The sequence below is a fragment of the Nyctereutes procyonoides genome, unplaced genomic scaffold (genome assembly GCF_905146905.1).
Source record: "Nyctereutes procyonoides isolate TBG_1078 unplaced genomic scaffold, NYPRO_anot_genome, whole genome shotgun sequence".
Lineage (NCBI taxonomy): Eukaryota > Metazoa > Chordata > Mammalia > Carnivora > Canidae > Nyctereutes > Nyctereutes procyonoides.
Window position 1 is genome coordinate 25750898 of NW_026575160.1, and position 26006 is coordinate 25776903.

General features: G+C 38.2%; 1 protein-coding gene across 2 annotated transcripts in view; it reads left to right on the plus strand.

Annotated features, from left to right (window-relative positions):
* The window catches only part of ZNF277 (zinc finger protein 277), a 108840-nt gene extending 84757 nt beyond the window's left edge, over positions 1-24083 (plus strand). For both annotated transcript variants that reach the window (XM_055314700.1, XM_055314701.1), the window contains exons 6-12: positions 3165-3275; positions 4797-4929; positions 12517-12584; positions 14170-14266; positions 16479-16521; positions 17729-17903; positions 19439-24083. In XM_055314700.1, coding sequence (XP_055170675.1) covers positions 3165-3275; positions 4797-4929; positions 12517-12584; positions 14170-14266; positions 16479-16521; positions 17729-17903; positions 19439-19625 — 814 coding nt within the window. In that variant the 3' untranslated portion in view covers positions 19626-24083. The remainder of the gene's footprint in view (positions 1-3164; positions 3276-4796; positions 4930-12516; positions 12585-14169; positions 14267-16478; positions 16522-17728; positions 17904-19438) is intronic.
* The last annotated feature ends 1923 nt before the right edge of the window (positions 24084-26006 follow it).

Here is a 26006-nt window from a genome sequence, read left to right on the forward strand (position 1 = left end):
TTGCCTTTATTCCTGTCTTCAAATATTATTTTCACCTGAAAACTCATCAAAATGTTCATAATGGTTATTTAAATTAAGTTCTGTGGATTAGCTCAAGATCCTTTCATGTATCAGCAGTAATTTTTTTTAATATGCCTCACATCAAAGATGGACTACAGTTCCTCTAAACAGAATGAGGAAAAAATTTCTTATTTTCTTCTTTCATTGTTTTACCAGCTTTTATTTAATTTCTAGTTTACAGTGTAATACTAGTTTCGGGTGTAGAATTTAGTGATTTATCACTCACATGCAACTCTCCAATACCCAGTGCTCATCATTATAAGTGCCCTTCTTAATCCTTGTCACCTATTTAAACAATGTCCCCCACTGCCACTCCTCTCCAGTAACCATCAGTGTGTTCTATGTATATAAAAGCCTGTTTCTTGGTTTGCCTTTTTCTTTAAATGCCAAGAATAAATTTGTGTTTAATGTCATAGGACTTTTGCAGTTGACTGGTAGGCAAGACCACGTACAACAAACTATCACAGACACACCCTTCTATATTGTTAACTCTAAACCTTTAGAAGTTTTTGATGTTTCACTTTTGAATATTAAAAATGATAAAGCTCTAAAAAGAAAAAAAACAAAAACTGGGGTATTGATAATTCTTTACCATTCCCAACTGGGTCCTAAACCAGCTGGCAGATTATGATTCAGTTCTAACACTAATTGCCCAGAGTTAGCATTAGGCTCTGCAGATTAAAGGGTATCATCCCCAGCAAAACTGCCTCCATTTTAGATACCAGCTACAAGTTCACTTAACCAACTGGCTAAAAATTCACAAATTCTCACCAGTAACTTGCATAGTTCAATAATTTACAGAATGATTCACAAAAGTCAAGAAAGTTGTATGACTGCAGTTTTGTTATAAAGGAACAGCCAAGTGAAGAAGTTGGGAACAGCCAAATGAAGAGATACACAGGGCAAGTTCTGGGAGGGTCCTGAACTCAGAGCTTCTAAGCCCTTTCTCCCGAGGAATCAGGACACGTCACCCACCCAGCACATCAAGGTATTCACCAGCGAAGAATCATCACTGAGCTTTGATGTCCAGAATTTTTAATAAGGCTTTATGACATAAGCATGATTGATTCAGTCATTGAACTTAATTTCCAGACCCCGTCTCTCTCTGGAGTTCAGGCTGGTCAAAATCTCTACCTTCTAATCATGTGGTTAGTCTTTCTGTTGACCAGCCCCCGTTGTAAAGCTAACTAAGGGCCTTCAGTTAGTTGCCTTGTCAGCATAACAAAGTTAATCCTATCGCAGAGAAATTCCAAGGATTTTAGAAGCTCTGTGCCAGGAACCAAGGACAAAGACTAGACAGATTTCTCATTACACAGCATTTAATATTACAAATGTATATCACTTAAATACAAGTTATAAAGTTGTAACCCCTAGGAACTGGCAACATAAAGTGGACAATCAGAAAAGTGTCATTTTTCTGCCCACTTCAAAAAAGGCAGTCTACTGTATTAAAAACAAAAAACCTACCATAGTAACTGATACTGTTATCTGAAAAACAATAAGAAGAGGGTAGCTTAAAAAAAAATAGAAGAGGGTAGCTACAGATACAGTATTAATTTGAATTTAGAAAAATGGTTTGTGGCAACACAATGTTTAAAACACTGATTCTTCTGTAGGGCAATTGGCATAGAGAAAAATCTGTACCAAACGCACTGTGAAATACTTGGTTTATTCAGAGTTATCAGCAATAAATAAGTGGCTAGCCCAAAGAGCATTTTAACTATGTGATTAATAAATGTGACTCCTACATAGTCAAAAAACATCAACATTTTCATAGAGATGGTTGCTTCATTTTATTTTCTAAAAGAAAAAAATAACCCTAAAAAACTGATTTGAGGGCCAGCTGAGTGTCTAAGTAAGCTAGATAAACTGTATAATGTGTCACTGTGTCAGTAGTTTCTGTACCAGTAAGTACCAGTAAGTTCCCCAAAACTGTCATCTTTATTTTATGAACTAAAATAATAAAGAAGGTGCCTGGCTCGCTAAGCCAGAAGAACATGCCACTCTTGATCTTGGGCTCCTGAGTTGAAGGCCCATGTTGGGTGTAGAGAATGAAAGAATGGATGGATGGATGGATGGATGGATGGATGGATGGATGAATGAATGAATGAATACACACACAAACATACTAACTAACTTAAGGAGCACCTGGGTGGTTCAGTCGGTTAAGCATCTGCCTTCAGCTCAGGTCATGATCTCAGGGTCCTGGGATCAAGCCCGCAGGCTCTCTACTCAGCGGGGCATCTTTCTCCCTCTGCTTCTGCCTCTCCTCCCTTCTTATGTGCACTCTTTCACTCATGCTCAAATAAATGGATAAAGTCTTAAATAAATAGATGTTAAAAAGTAATAAATAAAAATAAAGTTGTGATAAAGACCCAGTCGAATAATATATTTTACACACAGACATTTTGCTAGGTAAAACTTAGATAAATTAAAATTTTCCTTTTGAAATAAACTAATCAACAGGCTGCCATAGGTGTATTCAGGTTATGGTACTTGGATGTACTTAGATGTGTTAATGGTGGGTTCCAGGTCTCAGATAGTGAGCTGATTAAATGTCTGTGATCCCAGGACATGCAGTACAGGGCGTATTTCCCTTTGGCAGTTGTCCCTTCCTCCTCACCAGGATGAATTGGAAACGTAGGCAAAGCACAGTTTATTTAACAGTTTAATTCATTTATAATGAATCATCTATAGATGAATGAATTCATCTATAGAGTATATTCCTGTCCACTAGCAGATAATGGAATGCACTTAACCCACCTTAAAGAACTGTTGTGATTGTGTGTATACTTAAGTACTTGATAATGAACCAGTCTTTTATAGCCCAAATGTGTGTTTTAGTGTTTAACCTTTGCATGTACTTTTGATTAGTGTTATCATTATAAAAATGCTATTCCAAGAGCGCCTGGGTTGCTCAGTCAGCTGGGTGTCTGCCTCAGCTCAGGTCATGATCCCAGGGTCCTGCTTCTCCCAATCCTGCTCCCCCTGCTTGTGCTCTCTTTCTGTCAAATAAATAAAATCTTTTTAAAAAATGCTATTCCTAACCTGATTTGTTACTAGATGGTTCGTAAATAATATAAATTGCTCACATTTGTTCCTAGATCTGTTCTTTTAAACCACATGGCCAGAGAACATGCTTTCAACATTGGATTGCCAGACAACATTGTAAACTGCAATGAATTTCTATGCACATTACAGAAAAAGCTGGACAAGTAAGTATTTTTTTTCCATGAAACACAACCTGAAGCTATTTTAATTTTGGACTCTGTTGGGAATTTTTTTTAATTGTCTGTTGTGAACTTTTTAAGATTAATCTAGCAGAAGTAATTAATAAAATTACTTCTCTCCATCTGTCCTGGAAATAGAACAGGGGCATCTGGATGGCTCAGTCAGTTAAGAATCCAACTTTTGATTTCAGCTCAGGTTACGATCTCAGGGTCAAGTCTGCTTGAGATTCTCTCTCTCCTTCTGCCCCTCTCCCCTCCCATGCATGCTCATGGGCATGTGCTTTCTCCCTCGCACTCTCTCTCTCAAATAAATAAATAAATCTTTTTTAAAAAGAAATATAACATTACTAATTCCCTTGAATGACCAGAGCCAAAATCAAGAGTCTGTCGCCTAACAAACTGAGCCACCCAGGTGCCTATATATATATATATATATATATATATATATATATATATATATATATATATTTCTTTTATTTTCTTTTTTTTTTTAATGAAATCTCAGCTCACAATATTGGGAACAATAACATTACAAAAGAAATATTAAATGATATAGATCACTTATTAAAAGTTCTGAGTTCAAATTCTGATATCAACACTACATTAAAACAAGTCCTTTCACGCTTATTAAATGATACTTCATTTATAAAGTAACAGTTGTACTTTCTATCAAGATTTGCATAATCTTTTTTTAGCATAATCTTTTTTAATGCCATAAATTACTTGCTGTAAAAGAATATAGTTATTTCTGTGACACAAGAAATGGTTAAAAGCATGTTTAGTAGTGATGACAAAAGAATTTGAAATTGAAACAACTGATTTCACTCATTTGAGAGTTTTCATGTAGAAGGAGCTTAGATATAATCTGTGTGACTCCAAAAAGTGGAACTCTAATGACTGATAGGGAGAAGTGATAGGCAGAATCTGCTGTCAGACTTAGGTTAGGAAAGACATTTTGTTAGTAATATGTTCGTTTTTGCTAGAAAATGAATGTCACCAGAGCAGACCAGTAACTTGACCAAGTCTCACAGCCAGTATGTACTGGAACTAGGCATTAAACCCTGCAAATTAGTCACAGGATATACCAAACCATGGACTAATTTGTTGCACTCAATGGAGGCAGCCACTGCTAGTTACCATAATTGAAGAACATACCTACATTTTCATTTTTAGAAGAGATAATTCGATTAGAAAACAAAATAACTTTTGGATATTAGCTATCTCTGTCACAGCATGAAGTAAGTACATAGCCAAGTTGGCCAATGTAGCCAACTACAAAATAAACCAAGCAAAATAAATAAACAAACAAACAAACAAACAAACCAAGCTTGCATCCCACAAAACTGAATGAATGAAGTAAGACAGGTTCTGATAAGGATGTCGTATTCTGCTTGAAGATTCTGTGTGACCTAAAATAAATAATCTTAAGACTTAAAAATTAAGGACTTCTGCATCAACTGTCCAAGAGACTTGTGTATTTTGTCAGAGTTTGTGTATTTGTTTTAGCTTGCAGTGCTTATACTGTGAGAAGACCTTCAGGGACAAAAATACACTTAAAGACCATATGAGGAAAAAACAGCATCGGAGAATTAATCCTAAGAACAGAGAATATGACCGATTTTATGTCATCAATTATTTGGTAAGGCTTCCTCTTCACAATTTAAAATTTGATTGAATTTCCATAGACAAAAATCTTTCTAAGGGCTGTCTAATATTTAAACAAGCAATTAGTATAAAGGTCAAAATGTAATCAAGGGACACTTCCGAGCAATGATTAGCTTCAGAATGGTTAGTTTACAGAACATAACTTGATTTGATTTGTCTTTGATTTGCCAGATGTTTACACAGTAAAAATGTCATTTCTCTAGAATTCATAGTGATCTGGACCAAAAAAAAATAATAACAAATTGAAAGTATTTGGATATCTATACACTCCCTCCCATTTGTTCTATTACCTTGAGTCCATAGACATCTATATTCCAGTAAAAAAAAAAAACAAAAACATCTTTTGACCTCCAGATATGCTAGGTATTCTATGCTAGATAACTCTTCAAAAACCAATCTCTTCATAGGGCACCTGGGTGGCTCATTTGGTTGGACATTTGACTCTTGATTGCTGCTGGGGTCATGATCACAGTGTTGTGAGATCAAGCCAGGCTCACACCCTGGGTATGGAACCTCCTTAAGACTCTCTCCCTCTCCTTCTGCCCCTCCCACACCCCTTTAAAAAAAAAAAAATTCTCTTCATTCCTCCCTCTCTCCCCATTAAAAAAAAAAAACCCTTATTATCCTCCTTGGCCAGCTTACCTTTGGTGGAAATTTTAGAGAAAACAAGTCATTTCACTAGGCAGAAGGACACTGATTTGTTTGGCTAATAGAATGTTATAAAGGTGTTACCATATCAAGGGTTTTAAATACATTGAAAGCCTTCCTTGCCCAGAAACTTCAATACCATTTGCTGACCTTTTTGGTTAAGAAGATTTCCAGTTGGAGGCAAGTATCACTAGGGGGGCATCTAGAAATGTAAGAGGGGAAGGAGTATCTAGGTGTCAGTCCGTTAAGCATCTGCCTTTGGTTCAGGTCGTGACCAAGGTGCTGGGATTGAGCCCCACTTAGGGCTCCATGCTTAGTGGGGAGCCTGCTTCTCCCTCTCCCTGCTCATGCTCTCTCTCTCTCAAATAAATTTTTAAAACCTTTAAAAAGAAAAATAATTTAAGAGAGGATTTTGTCTGACACAGTGACTGGAAGTGCTATGGGTCCTGTGCTACTGCTGAATTTGGGGTGTACGTAACAAAGGTGAGAATCCACTCGTGTAAAGAAAAGGATTAAGTAACTCTCCACTGGAATTAGTAGAAAAAGAGTTGCTTCTGACACTTTTCTTAAGCAAATGGAAACTATTTTTTTCCTCTCAATAGGAATGAATTAGAATCCAAACTCATGGCCACAGAAGACATAACCATTTTATCTATTGGACAGAAACAAGCATATCCAGAAATATGTTGGAAATCTCAGCTTTGGGGTAGAATTTTTGTCTGTTCTAACTAATCCTTTTAAAAGGCGTTAAAATGAAATTCCCCTTGAGAACCAAGTTTGACATGTGTTTAAAGATTGACTCTAAGAAGTTGCCATGATCTGCTACAAATGTTTTACAACCAGCTAAAGGCAAAGGCACTCTTGGAATCCTTCAATCTTCCCTTGAAATCACTCAGTCATTAATTCCTAGAACAAACGCCGCTTCAGGGCCCAGCCATATCCAGTGGGGAGTGGACTTCAGTGTTAGCTCTAGGAAATACCAGCTACTGCAGAAAGCTGTGGAAGCAATTTGATAGTACTTCCTTCTGGGGATCTTTTAAAATAATATTCAAGAGCTTGGGACAAGCAGAACATTATATATATAGCTGGAGGTATTTACCTTTAGAGGAGACTTCAAAGGGACTGTTCACTCAAATTCTGCTGGTACTTTTAGAAAATTATGACACTTTATTCTCTGGGCATCAAGTAGTATGTCTGTCAAAACTGAAATTATCTGCAAGGACCAGCTGTCTCTAGATGAGTGTGCTAGATTATACTACCCACTGAGTGCCCAGATATGATGTGGCATGAATCATAGCTTAAGAGAAGTGTTTCAAGAGAATATAAGGACTTTAACAATATATAAAATGAAAATTAAATCATTTTAGGAGAATATTGATAGAAGTAATTATTTCTTTTAACTGGCAGCATTTGACTAGTTGCTAAGTGTCAGGCACTGTCTTGGGTATTTTCTTTAAGTCATTTACTCTTAACCGTACCCATATGTCACAAGTTTTATCATTATCCCCATTTTATAGATTTGGGAACGAGGCACAAATCTTTTCCCAGAGTCACAGAGTTAGAGCAAGGTACTTAACGTCTCCGTGTATCAATTTCCTTCAGTTTTTCCTCGGTTGAAATAAGGTACCTACCTTAGTTTTTTAGTTGGTTTTTGGTCAAGTAATAGTGATGAATTCATAATGATCTATTCACCACCTCCTGCCTGTTCTCTTTTGTACCAGACTAGAAAATGAGTCAAGGTCAAAGTAAAGCCAACTCTAATAAGCTCATCAAGGGCTCTGACCCACAACTTTAACCTTCTTAGCCCTGTATGCTTTCCCACTGAGGTAATAGCACACAAGAAGAAGAATGAATTAAAAAACAAAACCTAAAATGTATTATGATTAATCTTAGCATTTTGGAAATGATGTAAACTTACCTTAGAAAAGAATTAAAGAAGCTAATAAAGTCTCTAAAGATGTTGAATTGTCCTCACATAGAGAAGTGCTTACCAGAAGTATCAACCTTAATACCATCCTGAGTATTGTAGATAAAAGGTATAATAATACATGGAATGAGTATATAAAAGACTGTTCCAAATACTAGTATGTGTAGTTAGAGGAAAATGTGAGATTGCTTAGCATTATTTTAGTTTTCCTTTAGACCCCACTAATGAAAATACTTATTATTTCACAAAAATATTTAATATGAAGAATAAATTCTAAAAGTTTACTTAAGCAATGAATAATGACATTGCTTTAGTTTTAAAAAGGGGGGAAAAAACATGGAGAGACACTCATTGTGTATTCCTCTGAGGGAACAAGTGACATGAGCAATGAATGTGGGCCAGAGAAAAGAACTGTTATACTAGCTGTCAGGCTCTGCACATTCCATTTCTCACGTCCTCTTCCCTGCTTCACTTTCATTGGCTTCATACATTCTACACACATTTGAGTGCCTTCCAGTACTAGATGCTGGTGGAATAGAAAGAAAAATACTACAGACCAGGTGATTAATTTAAGTCACTACTCCGAGAGTTTAGAGGTTGGTATGAGAGAGGGACATGTGAGCACATAATTCAGCACCTTGGAATAGGGTGCACAGAGTTAATGCTGGGACCTCTCCTGTAGCAGATACGTGCCCACAGAGTTCCTCACATCCACTTGGAATGGAATCTCCAGGCCAGCAGTGATGGCAGCATCCAGGATATTCCTGGCAAGATGCACTCTCATAGTCATCAAAGGTGGGAGAGCTAAGGGACAGAAGCTGTTTTTGACCTTTCTCTGAGCTCGGCAAATTGACAGATTCCTTTTTCTTCCTTAGGTGAGATAATTTCTGTATTTAATAATTAATATGTTTAATAATTTTAGAATAGTAACAGACTTGTAAATACATAAAAAGTCACTATGCATACTCTAGATTACCTACTACGGATTCTTTCTTTGTTTTCTCACAAACAAAAGGAGTCCGGGGATAGTGGAGATGGTCAGGGGGACAATTTCCCAGGCAGTTTCACATTCAGATGCCCCTGCCTCAGAGGGCAACACACCATGTGCATGGTGACTGAGCTACCTATTCCTAAGGTGTTCATGTTTCAAGCCCTGAGGTTTCCCTAAAGGAAACTATTTTTGCAGTGGTGTTACCATTTTTTATTTATATTTTTTATTCTTAAGATATACAAAGCCATTTGTAACAAAAGTAAGCTCTTCACCTGTTTTTCATAGCTTTAGTATAGTTCTTTCTACCGAAATTATTTATATTTAAAACACTTTTTAAAAAGAAAATTTTATTTATTTATTTGAAAAAGAATGGAGTCAAGTGGGCAGCGCAGGGAGGGGCAGAGGGAGAGAGAGAGAGAGAGAAACAGGCTCCCTGCTGAGAGAGAGAGAGAGAAACAGGCTCCCTGCTGAGCAGGGAACCTGACACCAACACTGGGGCTCTATCCCAGGACCCTGAGATCATGACCTGAGCCATCCAAGTACCTCCATTTAAAACATTTCTCAACGTACTAGAATTTAAATAAAAATTTGAAAAAATTTTAAAAACACTTTTCTTTCTCTGTTTATAACGGATTTTTTTGTATAAGTACCTATAAGTGTATGTGTTGGAGTGGTGGAGATGCTAAGTGAAGGAGATTTCTTTTTTTTATATGTTTTTCTTGTCTGCCCTCTCATTGATCATAAACCATCTGATGCAGGGGGTTGAGGGGGTGTGCTGAACATCTTTACTGACATGCTTTCCAAACTTTGTTTTTCTTGAAATCTTTGCTTTCCTAACATGATTCATTAGCAGGCACATCATCTTAATTAGAGAGTTCTGTGCGTTGGGTTTTTTTTTTTTTTCCTTTTTGGGTCTTGTTCCTATAATAAATCATATATATATGACTATACATGCAGAGCATTCTAGGAAAGTCTGAGCCATGTCACATGCAAATCACTTGTTTCTTAATACACTAGTGAGCAGCAAGCTCCATTTTCCTCTCAAGTGGTAAACGACTAGTGCTCTTGCCTAGGAAAATCCCTACATGTTATAATGAATACTTAGAATACTCAAAATAGTGCTTTGGATTTGGAAGTTTGATACTGAAAGATATTTTAAGTCTCTTTGACCAAAACATCTATCGATAAGCAACATTTGTCCATATATTGAAAATGGTAATACCACTGATGGCCCTTCTTTGAATAATATCTTGCAGCAATGACTTTAAAGTACAAGTCCAGAGATACCAAGTAATCCATGAAAGATTTAATTCATCACCAAAAATTCCAACTAACAGATCCTGTTGGCATTGTTGAAGCCATTCTTGGTGTCCATAATGAGGTCCAGACACTTCATGGCAACTTTGAAAAGTACATTATAGAGCCCAAATTAACTGTCTCTAATGACATTATGGTAAATCTCTGCATGTCTGAATTTATGCATCATTTAGCTGATAGATAATGACAGCTTCAAAACCTCTCATTAAGTTGATGAATGATAGATTTTCTTTTTTCCCTAAATCATAATGGACCTCGTAGTTCTTTGTTTTTTTGTTAAATGAATACCTTTTTTTTTTTTAAGGAAAAAAAAATGTTCAAAACTGAGAGTAAATTTTTTTTTTAAGATTTTATTTATTTATTCATGAGAGACACAGAGACATAGGCAGAGGGAGACACAGGCTTTCCACATGGAGCCTGATGCGGGACTCAATCCCAAGACCCCAGGATCACAACCTGAGACAAAGGAGGATGCTCAACCACTAAGCCACCCAGGTGCCCCAAGAGTAAATTTTAGTTATTTTTTTCAAAAGAGAAATATCAAACAAGGATATCTATATTTATAGCAGGTCAGGTTGCGCCTGACTGTAACCATAGGTTAGCTGCTTGGAAAGGTGTGCATTTTTGTTCTTACATCCTTCTTTAGTGTAATGTCTGCTTTTGCATGTCACAGTGGGGAAATCAGATGGAGAAAAAGAAAAGAAAGATGAACAAATGATTCAAGAATAGAAAAGATAGATGATTAGGCCAAAAGAAATCATTCCTGCTCATTACTCCATAAAGTTTTGCTAAAAGTATAACTAAATTTGCCAGACAAAGCCCTGAGTAGGTGAAATTGTAAGAGAAGAAAAGGGACTGAAGTAGATATTTGAGTACTTACTATTGCCTGGTGCCACATACTTTATATACAGGCATACCTTGTTTTATTGCACTTCACTTTATTGTGCTTTGCAGGGCAGGCATACATTTTTACAAATTGAAGGATTGTGGCAATCCTATGTTGAGCAAATCTATCAGTGCCATTTTTGCAACAGCATTTGCTCACATTGTGTCTCTGAGTCGGTAATTCCTGCAATACTTAATTAAGGCATATACATTATTTTTTTGGACATAATGCTTGTGCACATAATAACACTGCAGTGTAATGTAAACATGACTTTTATATGCACTGGGAAACCAAAATATTCATTTGACTTTCCTTAACAGTGGTAGTCTGTAACCAAACCTGCAATATCTCTGAGGTATGCCTATACATTAGCTAATTTATTTAATCACCTTACAAAAACCTTTTGAGACCGGATCTAAATTGGCATTGAATTTTTAGATTTTTTCAGTTACAGTTCAGTTTAAAAAACACTTTCTAGTACTTACTATATATGCTTGGCTCTGGAAATGTAACAATGAACAAAGTCCATGTCCTCAGGGACATTCTGGTGGAGAAAATAAACAGCAAGTAAGAAAACACATAGATATACAGAATTGATTTCAGGAAATGATTGATGTTTTAAAAAAAAATCACAGGGGAATAAAAAGTAACTGGGAGGAGAGATGTTGTTTTAGACAGAATAGTTAGAAGAAGAGATGGTAACATTTAAGCAGATGCCCCAAGGACTGAGCCACGTAGTTCTATGAGAGAGCAATGTTGAGGCAGATGATGCAACAAGTCCAGAAGTAGCCAGGTAGCGGGGAGATTGCTGTGTTTAAGGGATAGCAAAGACACTGATCTGTCTGGAGCAAACTGAGCCAGAGAAAAAGTGGTGAGACATAAAGGATGGAAAAAGAGCCAAGGCAGAACGTACAGATCTTACAGGCCATGATAAGGCTTCTGAATTTTGTTCTAAGTGTGGTAAGAAGCCATGGGACTTTTGGACAGCCCGGGTGGCTCAGTGGTTTAGCGCCACCCTTCAGCCCAGAATGTGATCCTGGAGACCGGGGATCGAGTCCCACATCAGGCTCCCTGCATGGAGCCTGCTTCTCCCTCTGTCTGTGTCTGCCTCTTTCTCTCTGTGTGTGTGTGTCTCTCATGAACGAATAAGTAAAATCTTAAAAAGAAAAAAAAAAGAAGAAGAAGAAGCCATGGGAAGGTTTATACAAACAGGGAAGTGTCCTTTAGAAAGATCACTGTGGCTGCTGTGTGATACAGGGAACCTCAAGGAGAAACAGCCAGCTAAGTGGCTGTTTTAGGATCCCCATCAAGAGATTTTAATGTGCATCCAGGGTTGAGATTTAAGAGAAAGGAATTTGAAAGAATATTGCTGCTTCTCCAAAAAGAAAAACATATTAAAAAACATTTTAGGGGATCCCTGGGTGGCTCAGCAGTTTAGCACCTGCCTTCGGCTCAGGGTGTGATCCTGGAGTCCCGGGATCGAGTCCCACATCGGGCTCCCTGCATGGAGCTTACTTCTCCCTCTGTCTGTGTCCCTGCCTCTCTCTCTCTCTCTCTGTCTCTCATCAATAAATAATCTAAAAAAAAAAAAATTAGGATACATCCTTCCTTGTCACTGAAATAACTTAATAAATCCTACTTGTATTGATTTAAAACCAGTGAGTGTATGTGTTTTTGAGTGGGCTTATTATGGTGGCTTTTTTTTTTTTTTTAGGTCTATGCCTATTTTCTCTCCTTTCTCCTCTTCCTCTTGCTCCTTCCATCTCTAATTTTTCTGTTCTTCCCACAAAAGGAACTTGGAAAATCGTGGGAGGAAGTTCAATTGGAAGATGATCGGGAGTTGCTAGACCATCAGGAAGAGTAAGACTTCTTATAACTGCTAATTAATTGCTGTGTTTTAAGAGGAGGAAAACATTTCTTTAGTTGGGTTTAAAATTATTATTCTGGAGAGAGAGTAGAAACGAAGAAAACTTTCTCTCTGAACCGTGCATCCTTCCATGTAATAGTGCAAAAGCTTGAATTCAAAGTAAAATCACTAAAGCACTTATTTCCAACTAAATACGGTTTTGTCATTAAAACAGTTAATTGAGGGGTGCCTTGGCTCAGTTGGTCGAGCATCTGACTCTTGGTCTTGGCTCAGGTCTTGATCTTAGGATCATGAGATCAAGCCCTATGTCAAGGTCTGCTTAGTGTAGAGTCTGCTTGTCCCTCTCCCTCTTCTCTTTCTCTCAAATAAAATCTTTAAAAATGAATGAATAAAAAATTTTTTAAATTTAGGATCCTGGAGTCCTGGGTGGGTCAGACAGTTAGGCATCTGCCTTTGGCTCAGATCATGATCCTGGGGTCCTTGGATTGAGCCCCATGTCAGGCTCCCTGCTGAGTAGGGCATCTGCTTCTCTCTCTCCCTCAGTCCCTCCCATGCCCTCTCCCTCGCTTATGCTGCCTCTCACTTTCTCGTGCTCTCTTTCAAATTAATCTTTTTTAAAATAAAATAATTTTTAAACTGTTAATTAAAAACACAGATAAAATATAATTCAGAGAAGAATACATTCCATTGGTGTTTTGCTCACCAATAGTACCCAGACCTTGAAGTGATACGACTTTTGGCTTCTCCACGCTGCTTGTCATTGAAATAGAGAATATAACGGAATTCAAGTTAGCCTTGTTCCATGTGCATCCCATTGACCTAGTTAAAACATTCGCAGCTTCTTTCCTTGGAATTACAAGCTTGAGAAGTGTTCTTTTCAACTAAAAGGATTCCCTGCTATTCATTCTCTTTTCCTTCAAAGCTGTTTAGCCTTTTTTCCTCTCTTGGGATTTCAATTTTCCAGGCTTAGGAATGACAAGAAGTTGGCAGTGTCTCAAAAATAAATGCAGGGTGTGGGGGGTAGGCAGGATTAGTAACATGAGTTCTGTATGTTTTTTGACTTCTCTGTCTACCACCAGATTTAACATTTGCCCATTTAAAATGATGAGTATTTCTCACATGAAGGATGTACGGTTTGCCTTTTTAAAACACACCATTTGTCATGCAGAGAGAGACACACTCCCAGCATTGCACCTCACAGCATGCGTACTTAGTGGTTGTGGCTAATGAGAGACAGCATCGCATCTACTGATATGCCTCCTTTGCAAATTAAACCTAGTTGTCTCAGAAAAGCATTATACTGATTCTGTAGTGAAATAGTTGCTCAGAAGAGAAGCAAATAGAAGAAAATGGAGCAGCACCTGTTCGCTATTTATATTAATTTCATGGTGCTGCTTTGAATTTCAAAAGCTATATCAAGGAGTCATAATATGATGTGACAGTCTTTACAAAAATGTCAGAGTTGAGATTGGCAGGGCTTCCCAGGGAGGAGGAAGTAATACCAAGTGACTGTGTAGTACACCCTTTTAATGAGGGGAATCTCCCTATTTGCTGTTTTTTTTTTTTTTTTTAACACAGTGATTGGTCTGATTGGGAAGAACACCCTGACTCTGCTGTCTGCCTATTTTGTGAAAAGCAAGCAGAAACAATTGAGAAATTATGTGTCCACATGGAGGTGAGATACTTTTACTCATTTGAATTTTGTTTTGTTCTGACAGGGGAAAGCTGATCATGATTGTAATCTTACAGCATATATATGAAATTTCTGTCACTATCCTATTCCTAAAAGTGTTGTAAGCAGAGTGCCTGGGTGGCTTAGGCAGTTAAGCATCCAATTCTTGGTTTTAGCTCCTGTCACGGTCTCAGATTTATGAGATAGAGCCCCAAGTTGGGCTCTTGCTCAGCGTGGAATCTGCTTGAAAGATTCTCTCCCTCGGACCCTCCCCGTGCGCTCCCTCCCTCCCTCACTCTCTCTGTCAAATAAATAAATGAATAAATTTTTTTGTTTCTTTTAAGTGCTATAAGCAAAGCAGAAGAGACAGGTCAGAACCATCAAGAAGAACCAGAACTCAGGGCAATTTAGTACATTGCCCTGGATGGGTGTGAACTGTTAGGGTGGGATTTCACAGACCACTGATGCCATCCTACCTCTGAGATGTTCATGAGATAATTTTAGCTTAGAATGTGGGACCTATAACCATGATTAACAGTACTCAAGATATGGACAGGTTCTGAGTCTTTTTCCACTGCTTTCTGTGCTGGTGAATGAAGAAAGCAGGAAGGGAGAAACTTCCATTTACAAAGCCCTTGATGGAAATGGAATAGTAGGGATTCCTGGGTGGCGCAGCGGTTTGGCGCCTGCCTTTGGCCCAGGGCACGATCCTGGAGACCCAGGATCCAATCCCACGTCGGGCTCCCGGTGCATGGAGCCTGCTTCTCCCTCTGCCTATGTTTCTGCGCCTCTCTCTCTCTCTCTCTCTCTGTGACTATCATAAATAAATAAAAATTTTAAAAAAAAGGAAATGGAATAGTAGAGCATGGGGGGAGCGGGGTGGGCAAAGAGAGTACAGAGTGTGGCTGTGCAAGCTCCTTCAGTCACAAGGATTTGGAGGGACGATATTTGAGGGCATTTCCAATTTGTGTGTTCCCTTCTGTGGATGCCATTTTTATGTTATAATGAAGCTTGAAACAAAATCTTCTTTTTACCCCAGTATATCTGAAAGATGACACATTACCAATATCGCTGATCCTCAGCTGGACAGTGGTGGTGGAAAGGGGGAACATCTAATGAGTCTTGACAGTATCGCAGCTTGAGGGTAGAGGGGTGATTTGAATATAAAGAATATTATACTGGATGATTCTAATATGCTGTCCATACCCTCCCCCAGCCATCTCTGCCAACCGTCATATAGACTGTCCTCTTTCACCCACCTTCTCCCCACTCTCATTCAGAAACACTGTTCCTAGTTCCATGAAATAAAAAAACTAGAAGGTGTTTAAAAGGCCATGAGCATTTACCCCTCCAAAAGCAGTCTTTTTTTCTGAAACAGGTTGCTAGTAGTATGTGGGTTACCAGTTACCAGTATTTAGTTATATAGTTACCAGTATTTAAATTTAGTTCATAATATCCTAATATCTTTGAATTGAAAGGAGTCTTAGTACCCCCTACCCTGTGTAGGAATTCCCTTTGCAACGTCCTTGACCTGTGTCCTCGGCCTCTACTCAGTCGCTTTCAATCATGAACTATCATGGAATTCCTAATTATCCTGCCTCTGATGTTACACTAATGCCTTCATAGGGAGTTGGATGGTCTTTATTCTCTGTAAGCTTTTAAGTTCAAACATTTACCCAGTTGGACGATTACAGGAGTAGAGCAGAATAAGTCTGCATCGTAAAAATCAAAAGAAATGTAATTTATGATAAGATATCAGTGAGGAGAAATTTGCATTAAACCGTATATTTGACAGCATAAAACGAAAAGCAGATTTGTAAAATAACCTATGTGCTTGTGTAGCAAGGACCTATATCCATAATTCTAGTCCAGGCGCACAGTACTAGTAAGTAGGGCCACATCTTACTAGAGACTGAGGACACTTTTGTCAGACTGCAGAATGCATACACAGTAAATTGTGAAAACTGTAGATACAAACTGTGAATAATTAAAATGTTTTAACTGATTGGCATGACTTGTTTGGACTGTGCTTTAAAAAGTAGTTGGATGTGGTGGGGGGAAGTAGTTATATTTCGAATACTTCAAAAGCAGAACATGATGAACTGAGACGAGTTTCAACAGTGTTCAAACTCCTATGAATAAGCCGTCTGTTTATAACTTCAGCCTGAAAGATTAAATAATTTATATGCTCACAGATATTCATTCCTTTTTTTAGGATGCTCACGAGTTTGATCTCCTCAAAATAAAGTCAGAACTTGGTGAGTTTGATTCAGAAGTTGTTTTCCATGATGTGGCATTTTTATACACCATCCTGTAAGCGATGCCTGTGTTCGGTGTCGTGATGGGAGAGTGCACAGCCAAAATGTGTCTCTCCACAGATGGTCTCAATGGGACCGCCTGAAGCGGTGATTCACAACCATTTTGAACTGTAATATTCAAGTATGTTTTTTTATTTCATATGGTCTTTCTTCTTTCCTACATATATGAATGCTTCAAATAAAATACAAGCTCCCGGTTAGTATCCATCATAAATAAAGTGGAAGGGGCTAATGGAAAGACCATGGATTTTGATGTCAGACTAGAGTTCATATTCCAGCTCCAGCACTTACTGGCTGTGTGACATAAGGCCTCAGGTCAACAGAATGTGACAGGGAGTAGATAATGTATATAAAACACCTACTGTACTGCTTGGCAGTGTAGCTGGATTATTTATTTATCACAGATGTACCCAGTTGCATCATTCTCAGTATCACTATGATGGAAAGATTAGGGGCATGAAGATGTAAATTACTGACTCGCTAATGGATCAAAGACAGTAGAAAGCCTACTTCCCATTCCTCAGCTCACTGACTGCTTTCCTAGACTCTGGTATGTGTTACTTTTCTTTGCTCTTCTTACAGACATGTATGTACGTCAAATGCTGGTTCTACCCACCCACTGGCTATTCAACCTTGGGCAGTTTCCTAATATGTGGCTATGATAATACTACCTATGTGGTAGAGTTCTGCAAAAGCTAAACGTATTAATACATGGAAACTGATTAGAACAGTGCCTAGCACATAAGCCCTATAAAAGTATTGGCTGTTATAGTTTGGTATCTATTATTATGCTTTGTAATCAGACTGCCTCTTCAGGTTGGTTAATAAAGAGAAGTGACTCAGGCACTTGGGTGGTTCAGTTAGTTAACTGTCTGCCTTTGGCTCAGATCATAATTTCAGGGTCCTGGGATTGAGCCCTGCCTTGGGCTCCACACTCAGTGTAGACTCTGCTTGTCCATCTTCTGCCCCTCTCCCTGCTCATATCTCTCTCTCTCTCTCTCTCTCTCTCTCTCTCTCTCCCCCCCCCTCTTTCAAATAAATAAAACCTTTTTTAAAAGAGAAAGACAAGTGGCTCCTTTAAAAAATCATAACAGTGCAAAAATGAGTTTGACTGATTCTAAAGATTGTATGAACTGTTGTTTTTCAGGATTAAATTTCTACCAGCAAGTGAAACTGGTCAATTTCATTCGGAGACAAATTCACCAATGTAGATGTTATGGCTGCCATGTGAAATTCAAATCCAAAGCAGAGTTAAGGACTCATATGGAAGAAGCTAAACATACATCACTGCTTCCTGAAAGAAAGACCTGGGATCAACCAGAGTGAGTGCTACTCAACCACACATATACTTCTTTACTCCATATCCCTTATTTGTTCCTTTATTCAATTTCTCCAAACTTAAATAAAAGAGAAATATGTGTTTATTTTTTTAAAAAGCAAAAATCTTAGAAAACTTTTTTTTTTAAGATTTTACTTATTTATTCATGAGAGACAGAGGGAGAGAGAGGCAGAGACACAGGCAGAGGGAGAAGCAGGCTCCATGCAGGGAGCCCGATGTGGGACTCAATCCCGGGACTCCAGGATTGCGCCCTGGGCCAAAGGCAGGTGCTAAACCGCTGAGCCACCCAGGGATCCCAAAAACCTTATTTTTAAAGGAATCCCCCTTTTGGGATCCCTGGGTAGCCCAGCGGTTTAGCGCCACCTTCAGCCCAGGGTGTGATCCTGGAGACCCAGGATCAAGTCCCACATCAGGCTCCCTGCATGGAGCCTGCTTCTCCCTCTGCCTGTGTCTCTGCCTCTCTCTCTCTCTCTGTCTCTCATGAATAAATAAATAAAATCTTTAAATTAAAAAAAAAAAGGAATCCCCCTTTTATATGTCACTAACTCTCAGATTTTGTGGCATGAAGATAAAGATGAGGTATAGATTTTTTTCATTATAGTTTATTAACAATATTGTAAGCATTTTTCTATATCAATACATATCAGTTGCATTATTTTTAATGATTGCCAAATATGCCATTCAGTAGATATACCCTAATTTGCTAGATACTGAGGTCTGTTTCTTGCATTTTACTCTTATAAATAGTAATACAATGAGTATCCCTATGCCTATCTTATTGCACACTTACCCAATTTTTCATTTAAATAAACTCCTAGAAATAAAATTACTATGTCAAAGCACAACTATTAGAGCTTTTGGTATATATTTTGCATCTTAGCATTTTATAAATGTTAGGCAGTTGGTCCACTGATCCGTACCTACACAGAAATAAGAAAAATTACTTTGTAGCTATATTGGAACAATAAATATAGCCTATAAAAAGTATGATACACTCTGTGTTTTATCAGGAAAAAGAAATCCTACAGTGGGGATGTGTTCTTCAAAGGGCATCGAGCCTAATCTATAATAGTACTTAAACAATTTTGTTAAAGATTTTTATTTATTTATTCATGAGAGACACAGAGAGAGAGAGGCAGAGACACAGGCAGAGGGAGAAGCAGGCTCCTTGCAGGGAGCCTGAGGTGGGACTCAATCCTGGGACTCAAGGATCACGCCCTGAGCCAAAGGCTCAACCACTGAGCCACCCAGCCATTCCCAGATTGTGAGTTTTATGGGTACATCAAGTACAGGCTGAATGGGCAGCTAGCAAGGATGCTAGTGAGATTGACGTCGGCCAATAAAGGTTAAAGTAAAAGTAATTCCAAAGTTGACACCCATACCACCTTTGCAAAATGCTGTTGGAATTGTGGGCAAGGAAACTTAGCAGAATTAGAGTAATGCGTATGTTCAACTGCCTAGAAACTTTTCTGGATATTTTATAGTTTGATTATTCACTGTATCTGTGGTTGTTTTCAGGTATTATTTTCCAACCTATGAAAACGACACTCTACTGTGTACACTGTCTGATAGTGAAAGTGACCTGACGGCTCAGGAACAAAATGGAAATATTGCCATCATCAGTGAAGATACATCTAAACTGCATGCTTTGAAACAAAGCAGTATTTTGAACCAGTTGCTACTACATGAGGGCTTGAAAAACTAGAAGAAAATACCACAGAAGCAACTTTTCATGTTTTTCTCTTATGAGACAAACTCAGAAAAATAGTTTAAATTTGGACATCAGCAAAGGGTTAGTCCTTGGTGAAACAAATTTTTTTAAAATACTTTTCAAAAAATAACCTGAGGACTTTTTGTATTTTTGGCTGTAAAGCTCTACTATATGATCATTATAAGTGATCTCATTTCATTATACTTGATTGATTATCTGTAATAAGAAGGACCTGCAGGGTACCTGGCTGGCTCAAGTGGTTGAGCATGTGACTCTCAATCTCCAGGTATGAGCTCGAGCCCCATGTTGGGTGAAGAGATTATCCCCCCCCCAAAAAAAGTTTTTAAATAAGGAAGACATACAAATCACAAAGAAATGAAATGTTCAAATTATTTATAAAGTTAATTTCAGCCAGTAATTTCAATCTCCTCTCCCACACTCTTTCTTCATCCAGCAAGTCACAAAATTTGACTATTTGTGTAAACTGTAGAAGTAGTGACCAAAAGAAAGGAAAAATGGTCAAAGACCTGGAGAATGTACAAATTGGAAACTATTTCAGAAAAGTCAAGATCTGACTATATTATTATTACTGCTTCCTGCCTAATGTAACCAAACTCCCTATAACTGGACATCAAGCCTCTTGTCTTCTGCAATGCATATATCACTAACAGATCAATGCCATTTTTAAAAAACATAAATACATACCATTATGACATCTAACAAAATTAACAATAACTTCTTAATATCTTATGTTTTCAGTTTTCCCTAGTTGTCTCAAAAATGTCCTTTTGAGTATTATCGGTTATAGGAAAAATATAGTATGTTTCCTGATTAGATGCACTGAGGAAGAGAAAGCATCATGCTTGAGGAATTCTTCAAAAAATGCATAATGTAAATATAACAAAGAGATAGTAGTCAAACCCAAGTTGAGGGACAGTCTATAAAATAATCAGCCTTTATTCTTTAAAAGTCCAGGTCATGAAAAACAAAGACTGAGTTTTTTTCCTGTAAAAGATCTAGTGGGACAAATGGTACACTTTTAATAAGGTCTGTAGCTAATGTTAATTGGTATTAATTTCCATATTTTGATAATTTTACTGTGGTTATATATGAGAATGTCCTTGTCTTTAGTTAATACACAGTGAAAATTAGGGGTAAAGAGCATTTTGGCTGCAACTTACTCTCAAAAAAACAATGTGATTATGTAGAGAGAAAATGCTAAAGTGAATGTAATATATTGTTAACATTTGGTTAGGTGAAGGTTATATAGCAATTCTTGATACTACAGCAACTTTTCTGTAAGTCTTAAATGCTTTTACAGTTGGTATGTTTAAATCAGGTCCCAGGTGAGATCCATATATTGCATTTGGTTGGCATGGTTCTTAAGGGTCTTTTAATCTATACAGTTCATGTTCCATTCCTTTTGAAATGGCACTTTTTTGTTAAAGAAACTGAGCCATTTCTCTCCCTTTCTGAATTTGGATGATCATATGTTCTTTGTATCATTTAACATGTTCCTCTATCACCCATTTTCCCTGCAGACTGGTAGATTTAAGAAATTCCAGTAAATTTGTGTTCAAACAAATTTTTTTGCAAGAATAATCTTTAAGTACTGTTGTTGCATCATATCAGGCATATAATACCCCATGTGCCAGTTTTATAGAGATTTTAGAGCTAATAGTCCATTCAGGTATCAGTCCATGCACCATTATAAAGTTCTCCATCAGTCTTTTATCTAACTAGTTTAGTGTTCATTGTAATTGTTATCTATTATTTTTTTCTAGTGTCTTCAAAATGATATTTTAATTCTCTCATTTCTTTTACAGTCTTTACACAGCATGTGTACTGTAGAGAACTGTAGTTTGAAGTTCTAGTTTTCAACTGTTGATACCAACCTATGTAGGCAGTACCCAAAGACTAATCTTGAAGTCATATGGCCTGTCAAGAGTCCCAAGAGTAATCTCCCACCATGTGATCCAAAATTTACTGGATTTGTGAATTTAATAGGCTCTGACCATGGCTTTAGATTTCTAAGCCTCCAGGTTTGCAGATATCCACACCAGTCTTTTATTAAAAAAACCAAGCAGTGAAGGAGCACCTGGGTAGCTCAGTCAGTTGAACATCCACCTCTTGGTTTTGGCTCAGGTCAGGATCTCAGAGTCGTGAGATTGAACCCCACTGCAGGCTCTGCTCTCAGCAGGGAGTCTGCTTGGGACTCTCTCCCTCTGCCCCTTTCCCACTCTAAAAAAAAATAAATCTTAAAAAAGAGAGAGAGAGAGAGAAAAGCAAAGACATAGAAGCCTTACTATAATGGAAAATGCCTAAATTTTTTTGGCATTAAATTATTGCGTTAAATTATTCTAAAAGATTAAGAAGGTAGTTAGTCCTAAACCTAGAACCTTGTGTGTCTAGGAATCAGATTTGTTCAGGAAATCAGGGAATCTTTAGTGTTTCTAGAATGTACTTCAGTTTTAGAACAGGAACAATGAAGGAATGAGAAGAAAATTAAGAATAATTAAGCTTGTGAAGGAGAAAGATTTTTTTGGAGATAAAGTTGAGATCTTAGAGAACAGATCAGATGGATATAAGAGGAAAAATGAAATTGAAGGACAGATTAAAAGGGAAAAGATGATGTACTTAGGTTTAACTCATGTAAGAGGTTATTTTTAAAATGAGTAGATGTTTTGGAGGGTTTTTTTTTTTTTTTTTTTTTAGCTCAGAAATAATAACTTGGTCCCAAAAAAATCAAACAAGAATAGAAGCAAAATTTCAGCCAACTGTGCTGACTCTCAGAGGGAGCAAGAATATAGACCACTACTGGAAAGTACTCTCTTAGAGCTACACAGAGAATAGAGACTACTTGCCAAAAACTATTGGGAAGTGCTCATTAAAAGGCTGGGACACCGATGCCAACTGTACCCCCAAAAGGCTGGACAGTTCAAAAGGGGAGGATCAGTCAGATGGAAGTACTCTACTCTCAAGGGATTATTAAATGGTGGAGGTGCCATCCCATCTCTGGTGATAAAAGTTGTTTGTTCCCTTCCTGATATGGAAAGTAGGGGATGTTGAGAGGAGGGGGGAAATACCTTCATAAGGGAATTTAGGATCTTGTTTTCAGGTAGATAGGATACCACAGAGAGGTCATCCTATGCCTACTTTTTCTCAGTTGCCTTCGGCTCAAAATAATCCTTATGCCAGAGTAGCAAAGATTGGGGTGACATATTCTGATCTCCTACAGTCCCATATTTCACCCTGAGAGAAATAACAGTTAATTCTCCCCACAGAAATGGTTAAAGCATGTTGCCAGTGCTAACCTCTTGGGGGAGACTCCTCCCAATCGAGTTTAAGTTTACAGGTCAGGGACTTGAGCATCCTATCCTGGTGAAGCTGAAATCAGGATACCACTGAGTCTCTGTTATGGAAGGTGCAGTGTTCTGGGAGCATCATTTTATCTTGGTAATTACTTAAAGATCTTGGTATTGATTTGTTTTCTTCTGTTTAAGTATGTTGGTGTTAAGAATTTTGATGATACTCTTTTAAAACTGAGGTATACCAGGGGCACCTGGGTGTGGTGCATTTGGTTAAACGTCCAACTCATAGTTTCCACTCAAGTCATGATCTCGGGGTTGTGAGATCAAACCCCAAGTCAGGCTTCATGCTTAGCACAGAGACTGCTTGAGATTCTCTCTCTCTCCCTTACTCCTCTGCCCCTCCCTCAGTTTTCACTCTCTCTAAAATAAATAAATCTTTTTCAAAAAATCCTTTAAAAAGTGAGGTATGCCAGAAATTTGGTGTATAATTTAACTTTTGAGATTCTGATAAAAGCCACACCGGTGGTTCTCGTGAAACCCTGTCCAGGTTGCTAAAAGAACCACAGTGCTATCCAAGGCATGAAGAACCCATCTAATTCAGAACAAGCACAATCAGAAGGATGAGTTTAACCCGAGCATATAAGAGAATCTAATCTTTTAACTTTTTCTCCCTGGGAAATTCACAATGGTAGAGGGGTCATATTTAAATCGGTGGACATCAATATTTGACTTTTTTTCTATGGAAGTATCTTTACATCGTCATAATCTCTTTTCAGAGCCTCTGATAGACTGACCAAACGACATAGTTAGACATAATTGGGACTGCAGAGTGAAATGGGAAACTTTCAGCTGGGATTCAGCATGGCCCTGGAGTTATTTCATTCACTGAATTACCTTGTGAGGGCAATAGCTATTCTCTTTCAACCATTCGGATGGGAAGAGTAGGGGGATATGCTCATGGTGGGAGCAGCACTGTCAGGATAGATTGCTGGTCTTCTACCAAGGAGAAGATCACACTCTTGGTTGGCCTTGAGCTTAATGGTTAAGCCCAATGAGCTATGAGAACAAAAACCCTGGGAGTATTGGAAAGGGGAAACCCCTTTCCCTAGCATCATGTTTCCATAATAAAAGGAATTCTTAACAATAACTTGCTTGGTTTCTTTCTGCTCTCCTGTTACTGCTATGAACAAGGAGAATGAATTTTGACTGGAACAGGAACTAGACATCTATGACTCAACCGCTTCCTCCCTGCACCCCTTTTTCTCTTTTGGATCTGTCTACAGAGAGAGCACATCCTGTTCTCCTCCTCCATTCTGCAAACTTTATAGAGTGGCAGGCTCTGCCTCTGAAGTTGGAGGCCCGTGGTTACCCACCACTGTCTGTGACTGGATAAACCTGCCTGATTTTGGGGTTCATCGTTAGTGCTCACAACTGTATGCCGTGCTCTCCAACGGCATCTTTATTAGCGGTAAAGGTTATATTTCCTCTCTGCTTGACTCATGTATCACCTGTCCCCCTAAAAGGTACACAGTCTCAGGGGATGGGAGGTATAATCAGGATTAGTAGGAAACCACTTCTTGGAGAGTTACTGGGAAATACTCTTAAGCCCTGCTGGTCAGGAGGCAAAACAGACTTAGTTCCAATCCAGGACTAAGGCTGGGCAATAAAGCCAGAGAATTCTAGGTTATCATTGGTGAGCTAGCTGCACGTATACTTTTTGAAAGACCATTAGAACTAGGGTCTTAGGTTGAGTTCCACGAAAAATGGACCTGAAGGGCAGCCCGGGTGACTCAGCGGTTTAGCACCGCCTTCAGCCCAGGGTGTGATCCTGGAGACCCCGGATTGAGTCCCACATCAGGCTCCCTGCATGGAGCCTGCTTCTCCCTCTGCCTGTGTCTGTGCCTCTCTCTCTCTCTCTCTCTCTCTCTCTCTCTCTCTCTCACGAATAAATCTTCAAAAAAAAAAATGGACCTGAAGATAACTTGAGTGCAGATCATTTATTTCACAGGTAAACTCAGAAAATGTAAAAAATGAGATGGAAGGAAGCAAAAGTGTGCATTAATGAAGAATTACTGCTGTGGGAATTGAACCTCAACCTTTCAGAGGACTTGTAGGGGATTGCATAGCACACATAGTGTGGCCCTCCACCCACCTCTGCCACCAAAGGACAAAAAAAAAAATGGGATATTCATCCACCAACCCCCAATGGTCATGGATCTAGGACTGTTCCCACAGCATAAATTGCCTGGCACTCCCAGCCTGCCTTGCACAGATCTAGTGCCTTTACACAGACGGAGGAAGCAGTAGTGCAAAAAGACACTAACAGTAACTGCTACAACTATAGATGTTGTGTGATCATAAAAGAAATGTTTTATGTAGAATTTAGCAAGCCTCACGACTTTTCCTTGTATCATCTGACCTGCCCCGCAAAACAGTGTTATGAGCTATCTAGTCAGGAATTTTTATCCTCATTAAGAGTAAAGAAATGATAAGAAAACTGAAAAACGAAGAGATGGGGACTTGTCCAAAAGAAAAAAGCCCCACCAAGTATTTTGTATTTTAATGACAAAATAATATATGGGAATTTAAAATCAAAGCCAAGTCCTGAACTTCTTTACAGAATGGAGGAATAGCAACTCTTTTTGAAAGGACAAACTTGAATCAGAACAAGACTAGATCCTTTAAAATGTAAGTGCTTTGCTGACTTCATATGCAGAATTAACACACCAGTCCACTTCCATCAAGGGCATCAAACTGCAGCTATTGTTTACCTGGTCTGCAAAAAATAGCCACCCTACATCCTTGAAGTTTAATTCAACTCTTTCAGTAAGCTTTAGATGACGGATAGCTAGAGGATTAAACCAGGAGCTGCAGTTGAACTCTTATGCCTCATAATTGATACTTTGAAAAGCTAAAACATGTTCACTTCCTGATGATAGCAATTTGCAAGATTGAATGACATTGCAAGCATATTAATTCAAACTGAAAACATTCAGCTAAGTTAATATTAATTTCACAGTGTTGTAAGATTCAAGTGAAGCTGAGTTCTTGTGGGCTTATAAAA